This window comes from Haemaphysalis longicornis, unplaced genomic scaffold (assembly GCF_048455015.1).
Source record: "Haemaphysalis longicornis isolate Haplotype H1 unplaced genomic scaffold, Haemaphysalis longicornis Haplotype H1 scaffold_3, whole genome shotgun sequence".
Classification (NCBI taxonomy): Eukaryota; Metazoa; Arthropoda; class Arachnida; order Ixodida; family Ixodidae; genus Haemaphysalis; species Haemaphysalis longicornis.
The window spans coordinates 45,264,978-45,287,814 of record NW_027526335.1 but is presented as its reverse complement, the minus strand read 5'-3'; the positions used below and the strand labels follow the sequence as shown (position 1 = coordinate 45,287,814).

General features: G+C 47.0%; 1 protein-coding gene across 2 annotated transcripts in view; it reads left to right on the top strand.

The window, feature by feature from the left end:
• Positions 1-9,112: 9,112 nt before the first annotated feature.
• Positions 9,113-22,837, top strand: part of LOC144174376 (neuroendocrine convertase 1-like) — a 40,962-nt gene continuing 27,237 nt past the window's right edge. For both annotated transcript variants that reach the window (XM_077703048.1, XM_077703047.1), the window contains exon 1: positions 9,113-9,379. In XM_077703048.1, coding sequence (XP_077559174.1) covers positions 9,128-9,379 — 252 coding nt within the window. In that variant the 5' untranslated portion in view covers positions 9,113-9,127. The remainder of the gene's footprint in view (positions 9,380-22,837) is intronic.

Sequence of the window (22,837 nt, the reverse complement as noted above, 5' to 3'; positions counted from 1 at the left end):
ATTGCCTTCGTTTTTGAGATAGAAGGACGATTTTTTCAGCTCTTAAGCCTGGCAAAGTAGTGTTTGTCGTCGTCATAGCAACAGGCTCACGGGATGGCGAACGCAGACGACGGGAGCATTGTTTGGGGTCGTACAGCACTGCGGTCTTTGCGCGCTACGTCTCAGCAGCGATAAATTTTACTTCACTTCACAGCGAAGAAACACAAAGTGAGCAAGGAACAAACTGTGGCTCTCGCCAACGCTGAGCGAAGGGGATTTTCCCGGCAGGTCGCCGGCGGCGGCAGCGGCTCGCTCCGCCGATCTCGACGCGACGTAAGCGCCGCTGCGGCCGGGGTACGAGTTTAGGCCGCCTCCGACGGCGGAGTTATCAAACTGGCCTAATCTAAAAACGTTTGTCGTAGAGACTGCGCTGGTTTGCAAGCGTAGCGAGGCAGACACATACCAAGCGCCTTAAAAATTTGTCCGTTCTATTCGCCCAGGTTTGGCCACCGCAGTTGCAAACAAGTAAGCAACATTGTCTATGGGCTCAAGAAAAATGACGTCACTTCCTCCACATTTTTCGCAATGCATTGGAATGCTAGGGGCCTCTCCTGAGTATTCTTTCCTCCATGGCGCTGCTGACCGACGCATGACTAAGACGCCGCCGGACTATTCGCCCAGGCTGTGGCCGCACAAGGTTATTTCTGTCTGTTCTAATAATGACAAAGATATATACCTTACCTTGTGAACCGAGGTATTTCTTCAGTGGTTAAATACTGGTCAGCCTAAATTTAACTCAGGACACAGAAAGACGAAAGACGAAGCACAAGCGCTGACGAAGCACAAGTCAGCGCTTGTGCTTCGTCTTTGGTCTCTCTGTGTCCTGAAATAAATTTAGGCTGATCAGTACTTAATCAATTATGTTCTAACTAGCTCAGATTCTGCATATTCTCATGTTTCTTCACTATGGTCAATAATACGCCCATTTGGGTTTTGTTGTTACCCCAGCGTTGAACATCATGGCGAAGCAACTCCAATGTTGCGGCGCTTTCACAACTGTCATAAGCTCAGCTGCGCGTATCTGCTAGGCCTAGATAGGTTTAGCAACACGTGGCTGTGTGCTGAGTTAGAACACTCATTCCAAACCATTACTTAACTTGCTTGGATGGTACTGCCAAGCCTAAAGTTTTATTCTTAGTTAGGCCAAGCAACATTCTGAGTTCCAAGCGCATTGTGGAACATTGTTAAAACAATTTAATGGTGGAGTCTGTCCTTGAGAGGGCGTTATGGGATATGACCGCCCATATTGAAGATCTAGACGACACAGACAACAACTGACATATAATGCTGGATATGTTGAGGAACAGAGCCTGATCATAGTAAACAGGGAACACAAATGCGAGGGTCAAATCACGTGGGAGTGTGGTAGAAGACAGTCGAGTATCGACTACTGCCTCCTGTTGAATGGACTTTATGGATGGTTGGATGGAATGAGCATAGATGAGAAAGAGGGTCACAGTCTGGGCAGTGACCACAAGCGTATGCGACTGAATTTTTGAAACCGAGGGCGCGAAACCGGACCGAGCGGGGCAGTACACAAAGTTAGGCAGTAAACAAATTGCGGCTATAGCCAAAAGTTTAGAAGCCGACATAGAAAGAAATCCTGGAGAAACATAGGAATATGACAGGCTTATCGAAACTACGCTAACATCCGCTAACGAAACGACATCCGAATACGCTAGTGAATACTCCTCATTTTTAGGCGTCCTACTTGACTCCAACTTGAAGTATCATCATCATATTGCTAATGTAAAGAGAAAAATGGCTTACGGCATGCGCATCCTCATTAAAGCAAGATCTTTCTTCAGTCATTCAACGCTAATATCACTATACTATTCATTTATTCATCCACATATTACATACTGCATCTCATGCTGGGGCAATACATACGACACTCACCTTAACCCATTACAAATAATACAAAATCAAGCTATTCGAATTATCTCATCAAGCACGTATGGCACGAATGCTCATTCATTGCTTTGTTCAAATAATATTTTGTCTGTTTCCAAACTGGTGAGTTATAACCTAGGTATTTTTTTTGTTTAAGGTGCTTCGCAATGAGTTTCCGTGTTTCTCTTTTTTGGCCGCTGGTCTTGTTAATACTAACACCACTAGGTTTGCTTTTAAGCACAATTTCATTTTACCGAGAGTAAAAACTAACTACGGCAAACAGACAGCGCACTTCTCGGCTATATGTCTATGGAATTCTATGCCACCCGCCATTAGGTCTTCTAACAAATTCCACAAATTCAAAAAAGATTTAAAGTGCTACCTGATGTCCCTGCCTCAGACGTAACCAAGATTGTTCCTGATGCTTTGTTTTTCAGTGTTTTTCTTTTCTAAATTGATTGTGAATAGTTATTGCTACCATGTAATTTACTTATTGACTCTTTTTTACATCATTCTTGTACACATCTCTCTTTTCATTTGCTGCTATTTCAGTGTATTTTAAGTTATTCTTGGCAGGAGGTCCCGCTACAGTCTTTGACCTTGGGACCTCCTTCTGTATATAACCCCCATGTATCATTTGGAGATATTAATAAATTGATTGATTGATTGATTGATTGATTGATTGATTGATTGATTGATTGATTGATTGATTGATTGATTGATTGATTGATTGATTGATTGATTGATTGATTGATTGATTGATTGATTGATTCATTCATTCATTCATTCATTCATTCATTCATTCATTCAGGAAAAAATAGTCAAGGCAGAAAGGGCAAATCAATGGAAACGAAAGAAAACGCCAGAAGGTGGTGCAACGCAGAAATCAAGGAAGCTATAGAGAGGCGTAAACAGGCGTCTAGAGAACACAGGAAGGCTAAGAGGGCCGGGAGGACGCAGGAAGAGGTGGACATAAACTGGGAGCTATATAAGCAAAGAAACGTGGAAGTGCAACTGTTGGTGCAGGCGAAGACAAAGGGCGACAGCGAGCGATGGGTGGCGGGAATACGAGGGGAGGATAGAGACGTGCCAAAAAAGTTTTGGAACCATGTGCTGGCACTAGGGAAACGCACGAAACACAGAGAGGGAGTGCTATAAAGAACGAAGCGGGGCGGAGGCTCAAGGGATAGCAGGCATTGGCATACCTTCATGAAATTATCACTGAAAAAGTCTGGAAGGTTGACAGAGTGGTCCAGCAGCGCCACAGCGATGTCACGACGGGGAGGCCAAAAGGTCCGGAGATAGGAGGGGACAAGTTCAAGTTGAGAAAATCAGAGGGAAAGGAGGAGGAGGAGGAGGAGGAGGAGGAGGAGGAGGAGGAGGAGGAGGAGGAGGAGGAGGAGGAGGAGGAACACGAACGGAAAAGCCGAGAGGTTATCCAGGCTTAGAGCCCGGATTGCTACTCGGCACTAGGGAAGGGGTGTTCAGGGGATGAACGACAGGAGCGGGGCCGCGCACACACTTTAGCCCCTTTGCGGGCACTATTGTCGTTCATCCATGTGTTTGCCCTTCATGAAACACAGAAGGGCTATGTCCGATATCCCATAACCATTACGTCACTGTGGAATGACCGGCAATGCTTTGGCTGATGAATACCGGTGGAGTTGATCAACCAATTACGATCAAAGAGCAAGGGAAGGCTATTAAAAGCCATCAGCACAGGGATAGAACAGAAGGCACCGGACACGTGGCGTATTAGCAGGATGAGCTTAATCTATAAGAGCAAAGGAGACAAGACTAAAGCGAGCTCGTATAGGCAGTCACCGTCACGGCCGTGCTATACAGGTTGGAAACGCAGGCACTGAAATTTTAAATAGAGCAGTGGGTAGAGCAGAATAGAGTACTAGGGGAACTACAAAATGGGTTTCGAAAGGAGAGAAGACTAGATGACAGCCTATTTCCAGTAAGTCAATGCATGGTGAACGTGCAAAATCGACCTTTGTGGTTAGCCTTTCTAGACATTGAAGCGGTGTATGACAACGTAGACAGGGGGCAGCTACGGAATATACTGAAGGATAGGGGAGGGGGGGGGGGGGTGGCGGCAGAATTTATTAATTTACTTAGAGAACTATACCGAGAGAACCAGGTGCAAATAGTGTGGAAGAGGGTAGCATACAATTGGCCGGTATACACCTACATCGGTTTGAAACAAGGATGCCCTCTTTCTCCACTGCTATTCATGATATCCATGGCGCGTTTAGAAAAGAAGCTACTGAGGGCAGTGGGCTGGGATTCGATTCATCACACATTAAATACGGACAGGTGGTGGAACAGTGAATTCCAGGATTAATGTATGCATACGACATATTGTTTATGGCGGATGAGTGGATAGGTATGCAGGACTGGATGGATATATGCGGAGAGGAAGCGACGTACCTTCGGCTATCCTTTAGCAGAGAAAAATCAGGGATCATGATCTTCAACGACGAGACGGAGCATAAATTGGTATCAGTTCAACAAGTAAAATACCACGGGTAAAGGAGTATAAATATTTAGGAGTATGGCTTAAAGACGACGCAGATTACACGCAAGCGCATGAGGACCAGCTTAAAACAAAAGGAAGACGGAAAGCGGCTATAATGAAACATAGAGCACTGTAGGGCTACAACAAATACGATGTGGTAAGGGGAGTCTGGAAGGGGGTCATGGTACCAGGACTGACTTTCGGAAATTCGGTTCTGTGCATGAAGCCAGAGACCCAAGCCGGCCTGGAGGTAAATCAGAGGGCGGTATGCAGATTGGCCCTAGGGGCCCACAGCAAAACTACAAATGAAGCGGTACAGGGGGATATGGGCTAATCGCCCTTTGAGGCAAGGGAGGCGCAGAGCAAGGTAAAATTTGAGGAGAGACTGCGTGACATGGAGGAGGAAAAATGGGCCACGAAAGTGTTTAGGTGCCTGTATATAAGGAGCATGGACATGCGGTGGAGACGGAGGACCAGACAGCTGACCAAGCGGTACGGAAATTCGGTAGGGGAAGGTGGAGTATACACAAAAGTTAAAAAAATAGGTAAAAGCTGCAGAGACGACGAATTGGGTACAGAGATTTGAAGTGGAAAAAAAAAACCCTGGGTAGAACAGAGAAACTAGAAATCAGGAAGGAAGGTTTCTGTGGCAATACGCGAGGCAGTGCATTGCTCTTTGAAGTACGGCTGGGTTGTCTGAGAAACGTCGGGAATACACGGCTAACTACAGGCAACAGGGCGAAACTTGTGTATGCTGCGGCGGGGATAACGAAACTGTAGAGCATATTGTCATAGACTGCCCAGAGATACGACCGCGGCGGGACGATGGGGAAGCGACGTTGACGGAGGCTTTGGGATTTGGTGTGAGGGGGAGCCTCAACTTCAGGGCCATAGAGGTGACGAAGAGACGGCTGGAGTGGTGGTGGAAGAAAAGTAGGGAAGAGAGTAGGACGTAGGAAGAGTAATACTGTAGAATCTCGTTGATAAAATCCGGCATATTACGTTTTTCGGCCTAATACGTTTTTCTTTTCATTCCCGGCCGACGTGCCTTGGAAACAATGCCTTTTCGGGCGTTTATTACAATCACAATTTCGCCGAAAATTAATTGGATAATACGACCGCGAAAGTGCAACCTGGCTGACCTTTCTAGAAACCTTACGTTTACCCTCGCTATACTAGCTCAAAGCGCAATCCATCAAGCCACGATCCGCACGTTGCAGAGTCGCTGAAGCCGCTGCGCAGCGCCGGTTTTGCGGCGAAAACATCGCTGCCAGGTGTGGCCGCTGCGTCCAACGATGATGATACGTCAGGCGATTCCCCGCGCCGTCTAACGAAACGTATCATAATAAAGTAAAGTGCGCAATGCTCTCGGCAGGCAGCGAACTCCCTTCCTGACTTCTCGCCATGTTCTTTTCTTCCCACGCTTTTCTTTGTTCTATTTCTGCCTTTTTGCAGTGTTCGGTGGTGCTGCCAGGCTTGTGACAATGTTGAGGAAACACAATCTGCTTATTTGAAAACAAAATATGGAAATTGTAGGCAAAATTGAAGAGAACCCGTAAGGGAAGCGCATGGACTTGGCAAGCGAGCGCGGTCGGTTTGCTCGTGTCAACGCTAAATCCTATTGTCGGTCAGCAAGAGGAACTTCGAAAGAACCTGCAAGTTTTAGGCCCCGGTGAAACGCAAACGTGAGGTGCGAAGCATCAGCAAATGGAGGACGTCCTGCTTACATGGTTCAAAGCAGTTAGAGCGTCAGGAGTGAACGTCGGCAAGTCTGTCCTACGCGAAAAAGTTGAGAACATCGCGCTCTTCTTGGACATTGAAGGCTCCCAAGCGAAGGCACGACACGTAATGACGCACCGAACAGCGTTCGGCAAAGTGAAGAATTCCAGCAGCTTTTCTTTTTTTTTTTTTTACGTTTCAAAAGAATTAGCTCCTGGACGTTGGAAAAAAGAAAGTGCAGCACGCATAAATTCACCAGCTATTCCAATGTTGCTCAATAAAAGTGAGTTGCTGACGGAGTATGCATATTTTCCTCCTTTTTAAAACCTATTTGTAAATACGATTTTGGCATAATACGTTTTATTTTTCGATTCCCGAGAAAAACGTAACAACGAGATTTCACTGTACACCGAATTAGAATTTAGAACAGGAGGGTTGGGGGAAGCGATGGGAGTTTTAAGCCGGGGGGAGGGGGGGAGCCCATTAGGTAGTTAACGGTGGTCAAATCAGTATAATAACACTGGCAAGTCACTTGGTGACAACCGACGTCCCTCTACTAATGGAGGGCCTCTAATCATCATCATCATCATCATCATAATCACGTTCTGTGATGTTGGATGGTGGCACCGCGGCCGGCATGGACCATCGTCTCGTTAAAGACTTAGCACCACGCGAGATGTCCCCCGTTTGATTCAGTAAATTTATTTGCATCATTGATTTGGATTTATCTCTGGTTTGAAGCAGAAATATGTCCGTACGCGCGTATTCTTTACTGAGGTTTGTTGTACTTTCTGTACTGCTTCATAGCGCCGAATTCCTAATGAAAGGCACAAGGTAATACGGTAAACATAAATCGTTTTATTCGTTTTAATCGACCACGATAGAAGTATTTCACTTCCGCGCTTGAATATTGCCGCGAACCATGTTTTGGGTTTGTTTATTTATGTTTGGTTTTTGCCGACCGGCTGCGCCGGGCTATGTTATCTGTGTTATCCGTGGTACAAGTGAAGCGCATGCTCCATTCTTATGCCGCAAGTGTTATCTACTTTCATTGGGAGAGGGCTTCGAACTAGCGTCACCAGCCTAGAATAATCTCCGTTGATCTACAGAGTTCCGGATACAATTCGACTATTCGAGAAACCCTCGCACCGAGTGATAAATTCCGGCAGAGCAGATACCGCGGCATTCGACTCGCCGACGCTCGCATCCGCACGTCACTTTGTTGACTGCTGCTTCACCGCCTGTATATTCTTTGAGTTGTTAGGGGAGTACGAGTTCGCTCCAATAAACTTGCTTTCTTTGAAGACAACTGCGTCGTCTTTGGCTTCGTGACAATGTGCTCTTGCGACCAAGACTTACTTGTGGTCCAAAGGGAGAAGCCAGCTTGCAGGCATTCGGAGCAAAGGGTCAGACGTTGAAGTTTACTCTGGGTAGCGTCAACAGGTCAGTTCCGCCACCACCGCGAACACCTCCATACACGCGCGCATGCTGTTTACCATCCGTGAATTTCAAACAACGCCTCTCTGGTGGCAACTCTTCGACCAATAAAAGTACATTCGCGCAAACGTCATTGTAATCTCTTTTTCCGTCAAAATGCTACAGCAGTGGTTCTCAGCCATAAATGTGCCGGGTACCCCTTTTGCGCTTATAAAAGTACTTACGTTGATCGGTGTCATAATGACAAACTATTTACGCTTGCAGCTTACGTCGCCCACCCACTTAGTCAATTCCCGCCGTCTCTGTCTGACTTTTATGCTGATGCGAGCCATAATGTAAAAAACAATTTTCTCTTGCATCTAAAATTCTCCCAAACAAACAGATACGCTGCCTCTTCTGCGTCTGGCTTTTTCGCATAGCTGGCGTGTAATGCAAAAAGTCGACGTTAAAAGATGTGCTACGCGGGGTATCTTAACTTACAAATCATGCAGCGAAGCCATCTTCTTGTATTACCAGCAAGTTCTGGCAAAAATGAGACAGGAATCGCAGGGAAGAAAGCTTCGCGGATTGTTAAAATGTCCTCGCCCCCCTCCTCCCCCCATTTGTGAATTACTGTGCCACTGCTACAGGAACAGATCACCAGCATCCCGGTTAATTAAAATGGATATGTTTGACCACCTGTTGATTTTTCAAACTCACTGCTGAGACCATCCGTAAGGGCCAAGAGCATCTGTCAAAGGGGCCGTGAAGACAAAATACAACTTTCTTTATTTAAGTAGGAAGACTAGGCCTCACTCAGCTACATTCCAGCCACGAAAGACGTTTTCTAACCGAAAAAACGCAGGAAGTTTTGAAATACTTTCAAGTTTCGCGCTACAGTGACGTACGTGTTATGGGCAGGGGTGACGTCATATGAGCCAGCACTAAAACATCGTTTTTAGTGCTGGATCATTAGTGCAGTGGGCTAACTGCACGTTAGCATTGAAGTGATGCGACCAAATGGAACAAGAAGCCCCACCACAATCGTCCACTCATGTGTCTTAGCGATGGTTAGTTCGGCTACAACCAATCGCACAAACAAGATTCCGTGACGTCATAGAAAAGTTGCCGAAAAGTGGATAGGTATTCATCATTGCTTCGCACGATGTCTTTAATATCTCCATTTTTTGTTCTAAGTTTGCGATAAAATGTGCATCATTGTTCTCGGGTCAAAGCAGTCTTTCTAATGAACCGAACTCGTATTTTGTCTTTACGACTTCTTAAGAGCGACCGCTCGGCTGCGGGTGGGTATTTGCGCGAGCAGGTAGATATTTTTTACGCCCGAAATAACAGCAAAACGCGGACGGATTCCTGGATGTTCTGTTCCGGATCGGCATATACCCACGCATCGCGGGACGCAACGCGTCCCGTAGGCGGGCTGCAGCGGTCCGGCGGCGATTGGCCGAAGGCGAGACGCGTCGCTCCTCAAGCCCTGAGAGGCGCGCACGTGACGAGTCGCGGTTCCCGCCTCTCTCGATGCCCGGCGCTCAAAAGCGGCCGGCTCGGGGCGACGGCCGCGGACTAAGTCCGAGCAGCCCGAAGCGACGGGAGACGGCGACGATGCGAGCACCGTTTCAGCGGACGTTTCTGCTTCTGTGCACCCTGCTGACAGCGCGAGTGGTGGCCCAGGCGAGCCACTACCTGAACGCATGGGCCGTGCGCATCCGCGGCGGACCCCTGGCCGCAGACCAGCTGGCCAGGGAACTGGGCTACGCCAACGCCGGACCGGTGAGTACCTGCGCGCTTCCAGCGCCGTCGAGAACATCACGCAGTCCTCGCCAAGTGAGGGTCCACAGGCTTAACTCTCATTAGCCATTAGGTCGAAAGCTCCGATTGCTCTGCAGGCACGCATTCAGGCTCTTGAAAGCTTTTTAGTGAGGCACCAGCCCTTCTGTGAGCTCAAAACAAAGAGTGTCACGAGCGGGCGAACTGTAATGGTATATTTGTCCTTCGGAAAGAAGGGTTAGTGATGGTAAGCTTGGATGTCCCGTGATGTCTTACAAATGGCTGTCGATCTAGCAATGCCACTATACCCTTGACTTCTATACCTCTCTTGTCTCTAAATCTGCTTCCGGCGTTTAGCGGTATTACTTATGCATGATGTGTCCCTCGATTTGTCGCTCGTGCAACGTTTGAAACGTCACATCGCACAAGAGAGGTTCACTCGTCTGAAAGTTTGACACTTTGTTTCACGTGCCTTACCTGTGAACGTTGCGCAGTTCTTTAGTGAAACACGCCTGCAAATTTCTACTGCTGTGAAGATTTGAACAAAGTGACTTCCTTTTTTCCTACTCGGACACTCTGCCTTCTTACATTCGTAGCCTTTTCGGGATGTAACAGTGCGGCTGTACAACCCGCCGCGGTGGTTCAGTGACTCAGGCGTTGTTCCGCGGATCCCGAGGACTTGGGTTCGATTCCTGGCCGTGGTGGCAGTTTTTCTGGTGAAGGCGAAAAGCGAAAACGCTCGTGTATTCAAGATTTCGACACACGTAAAAGATCCCCAGGTGGTCAAAATTCATCCGGAGACCTCCACTCCAGCGCGCCTCATCGCCTGTAAACCCCACAATCAATCACTTGATGCGGATGTATAGGTGCTGTGGGAGTGAAATTTCTTGTGGTATCATGGACAATTTGGTCATGTCATGGCAAGCGGTGGCAAACAGCCACACCTCGTGGAAGAATTTTGTTTCCTCTGCTCAGTACGTTAACACGGCGAGGTGTCAGTGGATAGCTGCAAGCTTGTTCAGCAGCGTATACGTCAGCAAAAAAATACAGCGCCAACGGGAAACTATTCAGTTGAAAATTTAAAACTTAAAATGACAGATGCCTCAGTTAGAACAATGAAGTCCTGCCTTCCTATTGAACTCGCCAAATTGCCTGAAGCACGCCTAGTTTCGGCGGCTGTGCGAGCGAGTATCAAATTTCTGCATTCATGCTCATATTTTCATGTCTATTTGCTCTGCGTGTGCTTAATAATGGAAAGCCTCAATTGAATTATGGTCCTGTGGTACCTTTTTTTACTGCAGTCAGCCCTTCTCAATAACTTGCCCAGAGTGCCGCCTTGGTCCTGTTGTTTTTAGCCCGTGAAAAATTGTAAAAAATTAGTGCAAGTGAAACAAGGGCAATTTTATTCTGACTTTTTTTCCGCTACAATAACAGTTGACTTCAATACACAGCTGAGCGTGCACTCTGGCACAGGCTTAGGGAATCCATGCATGGAACAAGTTGTTCCATGGGGAACAAAACAAGGGGAACAAAACTTATCGACGAGAAAGCTTCACGGATTTTTGTGACGATGGTCTCTTGCATGCGAGTCAAGAAAAGTGCCAATATTTTTATTTGCTTCGGTGTTGCATACCCGAAATTCTATATCTAAAAATCATATTTCGGCGAAAAGCAAAAACGCCCGTGTGTACGAGATTTCGGCGCACGATAAAGATCCCCAGGTGTTCAAAATCAATCCGGAGCCCTCCACTACGGCGCGCCTCATCGCCTGCGTTGCGTCGGCGCGTTAAACCCCACAATCAGTCAAAAATCATATTTCCCTGCCATTCGAGTGTAAAGAAACACCTTCAGATCACATATGTTATTAACGTGTATAATTAACTTCTTCATATAATTACAGCACGTCAACACACTGATCCCACTGTTAATTCGAGAAAATATCTCGTAGAAGATTTTTTTTCTTTTTCCGGGGCCGCCTTTGCTTCTCATAATTTCATGAGCTGGCATCTACAAACATTGATTTGATTGATTATGAGGTTTAACGTGCCTACGCTACTCAGGCGATGAGGCGCGCTGTAGTCGAGGACTCCGGATGAATTTTGACCACTCGGGGATCTTTAACGTGCGCCTAAATCTTATACACACACGCGTCTTTTTTTTTTTTTTTTTTGCTTTTCACTTTTATCAGGAAAGCGGCCACCGTGGCCGGGAATCGAACACGCGTACGTCCTTCGGCTCAGCATCAAAACGCCTTAGCCACTGAGCCACCGCGGCGGGTGGTCTGCGAGCACACGCTCGCGTGCACAGATTCATGAGCTGGAGTTCACAAAAGCCATCCAATGGTTAAAAACATGAGTCATCCTCATTGCCCGACACAGAGCTGGAACTTGTTTCTGGGAAATTAATCAATGCGTATTAATTTTAATTAGATAACATGATACTAATAATTCAAACATTTTTTCTAACCTAAAACTAAAGAAGCACTAATCATATTTCGTGCCCTTCGTGGGAAAACAATAAGTCTGGCCTTACAGAGACTCTACTTCAGGGAAAGAATGTGCGCTTCATGTCTGAAGTGTGAACCCAGCAGCTCGGAGAAGCAATGAGATGATTATACCGGGCGAGCAGGAATTGTGAGCCTCATTGGCATACCTTTCATTCAAAGGGAAACCTTTTAACCTCGTTAGAAAGGAATTGTTCAGTAGTCTTTAAATTTTATAATAATTTGTATAAATTACCTTTAGGCGCAAAAGCCTAGCGTGATAACTTTAATTGACTGAAAATATGGAAGAGCGTACAAAACACGTCTAAGCCTTTTTCAGAGCCTGTGGGTGGAAACTTCGGCAAAAACCACCTCATGGAGCTTTTACATCTGGCAAGCAAAGAATGCATTCCTCAAGTTTATAAGAACGGCGTTTTGGGCGTGGCCAAGGATTTAATCTTCAGTCAGTGAGCCAGTCAATTAGGCGAAGTAGTGCATACGTTTATATATATATATATATATATATATATATATATATATATATATATATATATATATATATATATATATAAGACAAATAAGAATTGGCAGTCAAGAAAGAAGACCTCGGAAAGCAAAGGGGAGGATGTAGTAGCTCAAGATAAAGAATTTGGAAAATAAGAAAGTGGAGAAAAAATGCCCGCTAGGTGGGATCCGAACCCACGAACCCACGACCGCACCCGAACCCACGAACCCACGGCCGGTTCGGATCCCACCTCACCTGGCGGGCATTTTTTTCCACTTTCTTATTTTCCAAATTCTTTATCTTGAGCTACTGCATCCTCCCCTTTGCTTTCCGAGGTCTTCTTGACTGCAAATTCTTATTTCTGTCTTATTTTCAACGAGCTCCTCATTTCCTATTCTGACTCGCTACATACATATATATATATATATATATATATATATATATATATATATATATATATATATATATATATATATATATATATATATATATATATATATATATATATATATATATATATATACCTCCATACGTACACTTGAAGTAGTACATTACCCACTACGTAGTATATTTTCCCGGCAGCTCTGTCGGATAATTCTACCGATACGCCACATTGTTAGCTGACCTGTATTTTAAAACCCCAAATATTTTTATTCCTAATGTACAGCTACACTTCACGGGCGAGCGAGCGCTAAGTGCGCGATATGCTTCGGGAGTATTTTCGAAGAAGGAACTATTGCTTGTTTGCCCTGTTCCTTTTTTTTTTTACGGGTGGTCCTTCATGGGTGAAGGATGGGTAATCATTCAACACGGCAAGAATTACGTCTTTTTTCCCTCTCTCTCTTACCTAAAGTGGCAAAGTAAGAGTGACAAGTACCGCCGTCTCAGCCGAGCCTAGTCGGCTGTGATGAGGAGCAGCCCACTTCACAAAGCACTCGTGCAATTTGTTCTACGTAGTTGTCTCCCGACAGCACCAGCACAGAATCGCGTCCAGCACGGCTCGTAATCCCACATAGATTGCGCCGTGATCCGCGGATTCGTAGTCTAGGCACGTGATCTTAGAACCATACGTCAGAGCCTGTTGGATGAAGCATTGTCCGTACCTCAAATAAGCAACACTGCCATTCTCACCGTCGCAGTACGTATTTCTATACACTGCGCCTTTCTTGGCCGACACGATTACAGAGATTTAAGGAGTTAGGAGGCAGCGGTGCCAGTCCGTTAGCGGGAAACACATAGGAATGGGAAGGAGGGGTGGGAGGCTTGAAGTTCTTCTGACCAGGGTGGCCATGTACGCAACCAATGTCGCGCGATGGCCGAAACGAGAGAGCAAGGAGTTTTCTATTTGTTATTATCCTGTAGACTCGTCCAAAGCATGGACAGATCGCACAACAGCGTTCAAGGGCCCTCCGAGCCTAGCACGGAGGCTCGATAGGGAGATATCGTTCTTGAGGGTACGAGACCCGTGGTGTATTATCTCGGGGGTTTGCTCTTCGCTACGCGTCCTCTAATCCCCGCTGCGAGGATGATTAAATTTCTCTCGGACGAATCTTTCGTTTTTGGTGGGTGTACACGTCATTGTTAGGCTTTCAACAAAATAAAAGGAGCGCAAGAAGATGGGGAAGGAGGATTATTATTATGCACACAATTCAGGCACGTAGAAAGGACTCAGTTTTGAGAATAGCATGGTGGACTGCCTTTGAGATTGCCCAATATTACGGCAGAGGAAAGTCCTGTATACATCTAAAATTGACGCAGAAAAATGAGCATAACAATAAAATAATACACACGCAGGTTTGAAAGTTCAAAACGAGTTGTATGCGTTGTAGAGCTTTCGGCCGCCATCAGAATTTCCTGTGAAGCTAAAATATAATGGCTACAAACATTTGACGGCTCTAAGGTGTCATTGGACCACTTATTGTGCTAGAATAAAACATTCTAAGCTCGGAGATGTAGTAGGACACTGTCGGTTTAATCTGCGTTCACCACCCTTCCTCATCCCCCCCCCTCCCCCCCCCCTCCCCCCCCCCCCCCCAAAAAAAAAGAAACCATTTAGGGTTAATGCCGCTCGCGAGGGCGTAGTCGGGAGAAACACACAGTGCGGTGACAGGTGGCTGATGTGCTCATTCAGCAGCAAGCACGTACACACCTTCTTCCGATTATGAGGAGCGAGTTTAGGATCAGGCCTATCCTTCCTCTTGTTGTTGTGTTCGCTGACGACTCATCTCCGTCCGTCCGTTTCTCTCCGCCCCTCAGCACGACCGCGCCGTTCATCACGAATCTGAGGGAGGGATGATTCGACATTTGCGCTTGTAAGCTTCCGGCATGCTAATCTAATGCATCAGTCCGGTCCTCGTCTTAGTGAGGGGAAGGCGGTGATCATGAGGGTGCTGATGATGACGACGACGACGACGATTATTGTGTTGTTGATAATGATGATGAATATTTGTCGCGCGGTAAGTACGCAAGTGGGCATGGGCAGGTAAATTATTGTTTGGCGCCAGGAATACATCACCTTCTACGACGAAAATACACCATGAAAAGCAATAAATATTTGAGTCAACCATTGCGTAGCGCGCGATGCGGTTGTCGGTGACAGCTGTTATTGTACGGCTGCCTTTTTTTTTGCGCGCATTCGACAAGGATGTAATTGGTCGTTTTGTAACGCTCATTTCAAAAGACATTTACGCGTATGTTTTTCTGTCGCTGAAATTCGCATGCTGGGCCTGGGGACGCACACGACCCATTATAGAATTGCCTGTTATAGAATGTGTTACAGAGCTTGCTCTGGAATTACAAAATGAGGCTTTTTTCGCCACTTTCCCAGGGCGTATGGACAATCATAGGGATTTGTTTGCCGGAAAATAGCGTCGATGATTATTTTAGGGCTCAAGTAATGTTGTTTAGTTTCCCTTTTTAAATTCGACCCCTACGTGCGCTCAGTTTTGAAGTTGTCTTTTCCTCAGTGCGGCCACGCTTGCAGCAAAGCACCCTCTACAGGCTTGCCTGTGCGCAGGTCACTGGAGGTCGGCTTGGAAATATAGCCTGTTGCCGTTACTAGCACCCGCTGTAAAAATTTGGCGTCTAACAGCAATTAACTTATGCAAGGCACTAAGCGAGATGCTCGTTAAATAAGCTCAAATTGTATAACAAAGCAGATCACAAGCATTTGACTGGGGCCGCTCCCGAGGACTCAATTTTAAATGCAGAGCATTTCAGTAACTCACGATGTCACCCGCGTTCACGTCCATAGTCGTAGTCCGCACCCCTCCCCCTACACTATATAAAAAAAATACTATCCGACGCCTGGTTTCGATCCCTCGACCCTGCGGGCGGAACACAATGTACATGGTGCTCTACCCACTGCGCCACAAAGCCGACACAGAATGGGAGGCTACGAACGCGCCTTATATCCTTGACTAATTCAAACTACGTCAAAAAGCTGCTGATACAACGCATTCACTACCACCAACTCCCCAAACACTAAACGTTAACGCAATACACCCACCCCCTATGCGACGCATTTACTCGAGTCCCCCTCGCGGGGAGATGGACCCAATTTTTTACAGCGGAGTTTTGTGTTCTATAGGTTTTCGTGCATTTTTCGATGTCCTCGCGTCAGAACTGCCGTGGCTGCTCGTCTCCGTGAAACGCAAGGCGTTCCATAATTCGAGCTTCAACTAGGCAGCACCTAAGAGAAATGAATACCGGCGCGACGCGTGGGAGACAGGTCGAAGTCAGACGAAAGTGCCAGACATAAGGAAGCGGATCGCGAAGCAAATCACACCAAGCGGAAAGAGGACGAAACCATTCGAGAACGTGGGACAGAAGCAAAGCGCTCAGGCGTTCAGTGGGACATTAAGGCTTTCGCATTCGAACCCTCATGAAGTGCGTAGGTGTACTTGGACCGTGGGTTAGTTGCGATGTCACTACCGCTGTTGTCGTAGTCGGTCATTTCAAAGCCAGTGTGTCGGGTCCGAGAAGAGAGCGGTTTGCGCGTTTCCTGATAGAGACAATTGGCTGGCAATACCACACCCATCGGGCACAACCGATTAACCGGCAGCGTGCATGCGTCGATTTGGCATTATCCAAAAACGTGTCTGCAATTGTAAGTATGCCGATACGTGCATATCATAGCGACAACACAGCCATTGCAACCGTACGATAAGTGAAAAAAAACATTGCAGCTGAATTGGTCCTTCACATCTGTCGGGCGGAATGGCTTCGAGATTTTTTTTGTGTGTGTCTTTGGTTCCGTCATTTTTCGCAGGTTGGAAATTGCGTTGGTGGTCGAAACCTCTGGCATAAATATTTAATTCAAGGCAAACTTTCCTACTCCGTTCCAGCCGCGTTAACACAGTAGCACGGTAGAAAATCGTTACGCAAAAAAAAAAAAAAACTGCGTCAGTGGCTTTCTGATAAAAAAATCCTGATTCGTTGATATCGTCGTGCAGAAAGCGAGTACTGCGGTGTCGTTCTGTGAACACTACAGGTGGTGTTTAAGTGAATTGGTGCTCTTGCACCTGTGCCGGTGAGAGCGAGGAAGAACCATAAACCCATTGCTACGCCGCCGAGTATGCCACCGCGTGGTGAGGAGATACTCTGACAGTAAAGCTCGTCGTGGAGTAGCGGAAAGTTTCTGTCCGCTGTGATGTAGGATCCGTAGCGCTGCCGTCCTGACGTCATCGCTGGTCAGAAGAGAACGGGCACCCAGGAAGGCGGCCAGGCCGCTTGGAAAAAACACGTGCACGATGAATACAGTGCCGAGAAGTATTGCGTAACGAAAATTGGGTTCTTGTTTGACTCAAGAGCGAATGAGAAAATGTAGGACGCGAAGACGCGAATGAGAAGACGCGAATGAGATAAATAAAGACGCGAATGAGAAAATGATACGAACGGCGCCCCGTAACGCCGTCGTTCCACTCGTAAAGAGAAGGCTTGGGCGTACTCTAAGCTTTTTTTCGGTGGAGCATAAGAACGAAAATTGCATTTTGCCAAGACATCAGCGTACGCAAGAGGAAGCGGAATGCTTTAAAATAACACGCAGCCTTCTGCTGTGCACTTCCTGCTCAGTGGTTGCTTCGGCACGTTCAACACTCTTCGCCCTCGTGTCTTGCTTTTTTGGCGCGAGTTACTTCAACAGGCGGACTGGCGACTCTTCGCACCACACCTTCCCAAAAATCGAAGTTCTCCGTCGCTGGCAGGAACCTGTTCTACTCACGTGCCTTCACGCTCACCTGTCACGCGATATGACGTCAGCGCACCACGCGCTAGACTAACTCTTGTTGCGGCACTCGCAACCTTCAGTTGTAGCGTGGTGGTAACTCAATCGGCTCCAACGGTGACGACCCGGATTCAACTCTCATACGAACTCAAATGAGTTCTTCATTTACCCTTTACAGCGGCGGCCATTTTCTGTACCAAGCTAGAACAGCGAAAACGCCAGTGTTTTGCACAATAGATCACTAAAAGCTTTAGCGCTAAAATGGGCAGAGCACGGGCCAAAATATACAAGAACTTTTACTTTTAACGCCCCCATTCTATGCCACATCTCTCCCAGCCAATGCCCTACAACTGCCTTTCCTGGGAGACCCCCTGCACCGCGAACCAGCTCATGTGGGAACGCCCCAACCACCCAGTGTCCTTCCCTTCACCATCCCCGGAGCAGTGGGAGTAGAAGCTGACAAGTTCGCACGTGGCCTGAAGATCAAAAACGCCTAATCTAACGGACCCGAGCAGCGGCGGCAGCCCGCACTTTTCTGCACTGAAGAAATACCACCCACATTTTTTTTTTAATCTTCTTCAGCTCCAATACACGTATTCTTCACTCACTATTCACAACTTCTTTTTTTCTTTAAGGAGGGGTGGGGGTTGTGTTTCCGAGGATCGTGGTCGCTACTCCGCGTCGATGTGGCGTGTTTTCGGCTCACAAGCGCCTGGTAACGCCGCGGTGCCCACTCTTATCTTCGGCACCTCTAAGAGCAAGCAGGCGTTTAGTGCATGCTAGCTGCGTTTTCGACAACACGGAATGGAGCCGTTCAAGCCGTCCGCGAGGGAAAGCCAGGCGCACACAAGCTAAGCGCGTAGAATGCAGCATCGTTGGCCTCGAGGGCGGAGAGAAGGCCGGGTGGGCGCCCGACGGCGTGCGTCAGAGTCGGAGGCGCGGCGTGCATTCGCCTCATTCCCGTCAGCTGCTCCTGACACTTTCGCGTCTAAGGCTCTGCGGGAGCACAGCGCGAGGTGTTGGCGAGCCGGCGAGTTGCACAAGCAACCGTCTGCCAAGCCATGGATGACGCGCAGTGTAAGACGAGGGTTCGCTAGTTCAAGCAGGCACACGAACATCGTTGACACTGTTTGAAAATGCTGGTGATCTAAATTTGGCAACCCAACAGTTTCAGACTGCACAAAAGCCAGATTAGAACGATAAAAGGCGAGAAACATTGTTGCGAACGAATGCGACAGCTGTCAAGGTAGTTAGGAAGAAAGTAAAATAGGTAATAAGAGGTAAAAATAAATCAGCAATTAAAAGGAGAGCGGAAATGGTGCGGAGAATGATGTGCAAAAATAACAAAATATTTCAAGGCCGTTCCGCCTAGTGAATGTGGATTGATGACCGGCGGAACTGTAAAGTCAGTGTCATTTAGTAACGACGCTCACAACGGCTTTGTGGTCGCTGTGATATGCACTGATCGGCAAACTTGCAACTACAGACACGTTGTTAAATGATGTCAAATTTATTTCCGCGCGTCACTGGTTTATCGGTAGGGCCTCATCGGTGTGGCGTCGCACGCCAAATTCTGCCACAGGAAACGCGCAAACCACTACATTTCGGTCACGACACATCCACAATAAAATCACTAACTTCGACCGAAGAGGTATAGTGTGTGGGGGTTCTACATTTCACACACTAGTGATTTCCCACCCCGCAGCCATCCGCGCTCAGCAAAGATGCCTTGCGAGCGCCGGCTGCGGACGGGTCCGTTGTTTGCGGAGACAGACAAAGGCAGGGGCGACAAGGGCAAAACACCAATGGCAGCATTTATTGCAATGTGCAAATCAAATACACTACATACAGACTGATCGTAGGCCATAACGGTAACACTGGGAGCGAGGCATTAAACAACGCTAGAGATCGAGATGATTCGACTCACCGATGGAATACCGGAGCAGCGGGGCACCCCAGGTGGTCGAAATTAATCCGGAGCCCTCCACTACGGCGCGCCTCATCGCCTGCGTTGCATCGGCGCGTTAAACCCTACAATCAATCAATCAATCAATCAATCAATCAATCAATCAATCAATCAATCAATCAATCAATCAATCATTAAATAACTTTGTCTTTGGCGCTCTTTGCCCTATAGCTGGCCTTGCGCCATTAAACACTCACCACCTCCAGTAGAACATGTCCTGCAATTGCGTATTCCGCGTCGAACAATACCTCGCTGGAGGTTTTGGTTGCAGGTTACACGACTGGACGAACGACGGGACGTTTAATATAGCAAAGCCCAAAGGCGTGGGTTAGATCCCGGCCGCGGGGGCCGTTTTTCAGATAAACGCGAGAAGCGATGACGCCCGTGTGACAATATTTCGTTGCACGTTAAAGAGCTCCAGGTGGTCAACGTTAATCCAGAACCCTCCACTAAGGTGCACCATATAGCGCAGGTGTAGTCTCTGCGTGTTAAACCCCAAATTTGAATATTGCATAGCATATTGCAGAAAGGTTGCAGCTGACAAGAGTACGACAGTACTTTCTCCAGCGTTTGCGGCACTACCGAGCGACGGTGTAAATCAAGCATCTTCCCCAGTAAACGGGCGCTTGGACAAAAAAAAAAAAGTTTCAAGAAAGAGCACCGCCTCACAACGCGAGAACCCCTATCGACCCGACCGAACAAGGTGTATGCGTGTTCGGCTGGAAATTTTTTCCCCCAACAAAAACATGCAAGCCACGCTGCAATGCGTGCAAGAATGCTGAGATCGAATTATCCGAACACGTGCATCCCCAGCGGTGCGGGAAAGATTGATGAGGCTCGAAGAATGCGGGCCACCTGCCTGTTGTGAAGATGAGCGCGCGATATACCTCCGATCTGCTCTGTTCACGCGTCTACGGGGAGTTCATGTGAGCTTAGCCTTATCAAGTGGAAGAGCAACAAAATCACAGAAACGTCAACGCAATTCTGGAAAGGAACACATATCTATTTAGCGAACGGCACTCGCCGGGCTTCAAAACTCATCACCGCAAATACTTGAGGTTTTAAAAAAAATTATGATGCCTAAACGCACACACACTCACGAAAACACAAACGAACGGACATACGCTCGGAATGGCCGGGAAAGCACAAAAATGTTGTTTGCTGTTTTGCATGATGCTGCAACAATTACACCTCTTTAATTGCGGCGTGGCTGAGTAAAGGGCTCTGCATAGGCTCCCTATAGATGTCACTGCGTGTATTTATAGTGAGCTCGAAGGGGCATTTATAGTGAGACTAACACCTTCTCTAACACCATTGCTTATATTCGCTTATACCCTGAACTCTGTGTCGACAAGTGTAAATGCTGCTATGCAAGGGCTAGGCTCCAAGATATTTTGCGGGCATTCCCTATGAAAAACAGAAATATTCCACACCCAATTGTTATTCGGACTTCAGAGGAATGGTAACCGTCTTGCTCAGCCCCGACCCGAACACTCAAATAAACGCATTTCAAATGGTCGAAGATGCATTAATGGCCGAAGAAGGCTCCCACCCACCTCCATCCATATTTTTGGCTCAAATAAAATTTACCTCTTTCCTTGTGTATATGAGCTTAGACTATCTAGAGCTATTTCATTATCACCACCCCCACCACCACACCATAATCCTCGTCATCATCATCATCAAAAGCAACAACATCAATGGCCTCCATGACAACAGCCCATTTGTGTCCATTGCAAGTTGCAAGCCTCCCCCCAGAGACCCGCCGCGGTGGGCCAGTGGCTAAGGCGTTCTGCTGCTGAGCACAAGGATGCGGGTTTGATTCCCGGCCGCGGCGGCCGCTTTTCTGATGGAGGAGAAAAGCAAAAAACCCCGTGTGTTCGAGATTTCGGCGCACTTTAAAGATCCCCAGGTGGTCAAAATAATCCGTAGCCTTCCACTACGGCACGCCTCATAACCTGTGTAGTTTCGGAGCGTTAAACCCCATAATAAATCAATCCCCCACCGACTTCCAAGCACTCCTTTAGCAGGTCTTCCGAGACCATTGTTTGCCCTCTAATTTTCGTATTTGATCCCTCCAGCAGCGCTTTTTGGTACATAATGAATGCTTTTTTGTTCACTGTAATCGAAAAATATTTCGTAAATCGATTGTACTGCGTATGATACCGGTGAGGATGATGATGGAGGTCTCTTCACGTTTGTGCGTAGCCACGCATTAATTTTTACTTGGACCTAGGAGTGCGACATAACTGATAAGAACATTTCGATAATAACATTTGATAAAAAAAACAGTGATTGAGTCTGAGAGATGGAGTTCTTCCAGTTTTTCTGATCTGTATATATACATGACGTCGGTAAATTCACTTCGACATCCATTGAACAGCTCGAGTAGTAAATTGACGATGTAAATAAGAGACAATAGATTCCACGGACTTAACGCTGAAGGAGCTTACGGTTGTATCCCGTGTTTTGTTCGTCAGTTCGTCGGTACCCGGTGGCTGCAAACATATGTACTCTAGTCGCGTGCACTTGTTTTTCTTTTTTTATTTCTTAAAGGGAAAGCTTTCTTAGTGGGACCAATGACGCCCTGTCAGAAAACTAGTGCATTTCCCCATAGACCGGTTGGTCAGCCGAAAAGTTCTGATAGGGTCTCTGCACACACGGCGCGTGCGCGAAGCCGGGCTTCTATTGTGTCAAAACGGTTACTTGAAAATCGCGAAGAAGGAACGGTTCTAGATAAGCCAATACACGCATAGATCACGAAGAAGGAGTGCAGTAGTGTACCTTTATATCATACACCACGTATCGGTACACATTCAGATCAATCGTAAATGCGTTTACTTAGTAAGCGAAAAAACTCCGCGTATAGCTCGTTATTTCGTTATTCGTTTGCGATTTGGGTCTTAGAAGGTTTGACGGTCGATTAACGATCGATTGTGTTTTAGCGAAGGTTTTGACACACTTTTGAGGCAGTTTTTATGTTGGACAGCTTTAGCGCTTCTCTAAACTTTCTTTAGGAAGGGATGATAAAGTTTTTCTTTTTTTGGCGAAGTCATTGAAGCCGCGTGGGTGTTTGCGCAGTCCTACTGCATGCAACGTTGACTCTCGAGTCCATTTAAACAATAAAGTTTGGTCGGAACAGCGACACAAAAATTCCAGAGAACGCCTGTAGCTGTGGGTCGATCGAAGAAATAGAACGTCGTTCGGGGATACGCGCCTGCATTTTATCATAAGCAACTTACACAGGGAACAGATCCTTCAGCCGCAGTAACTCGGAACTGAAG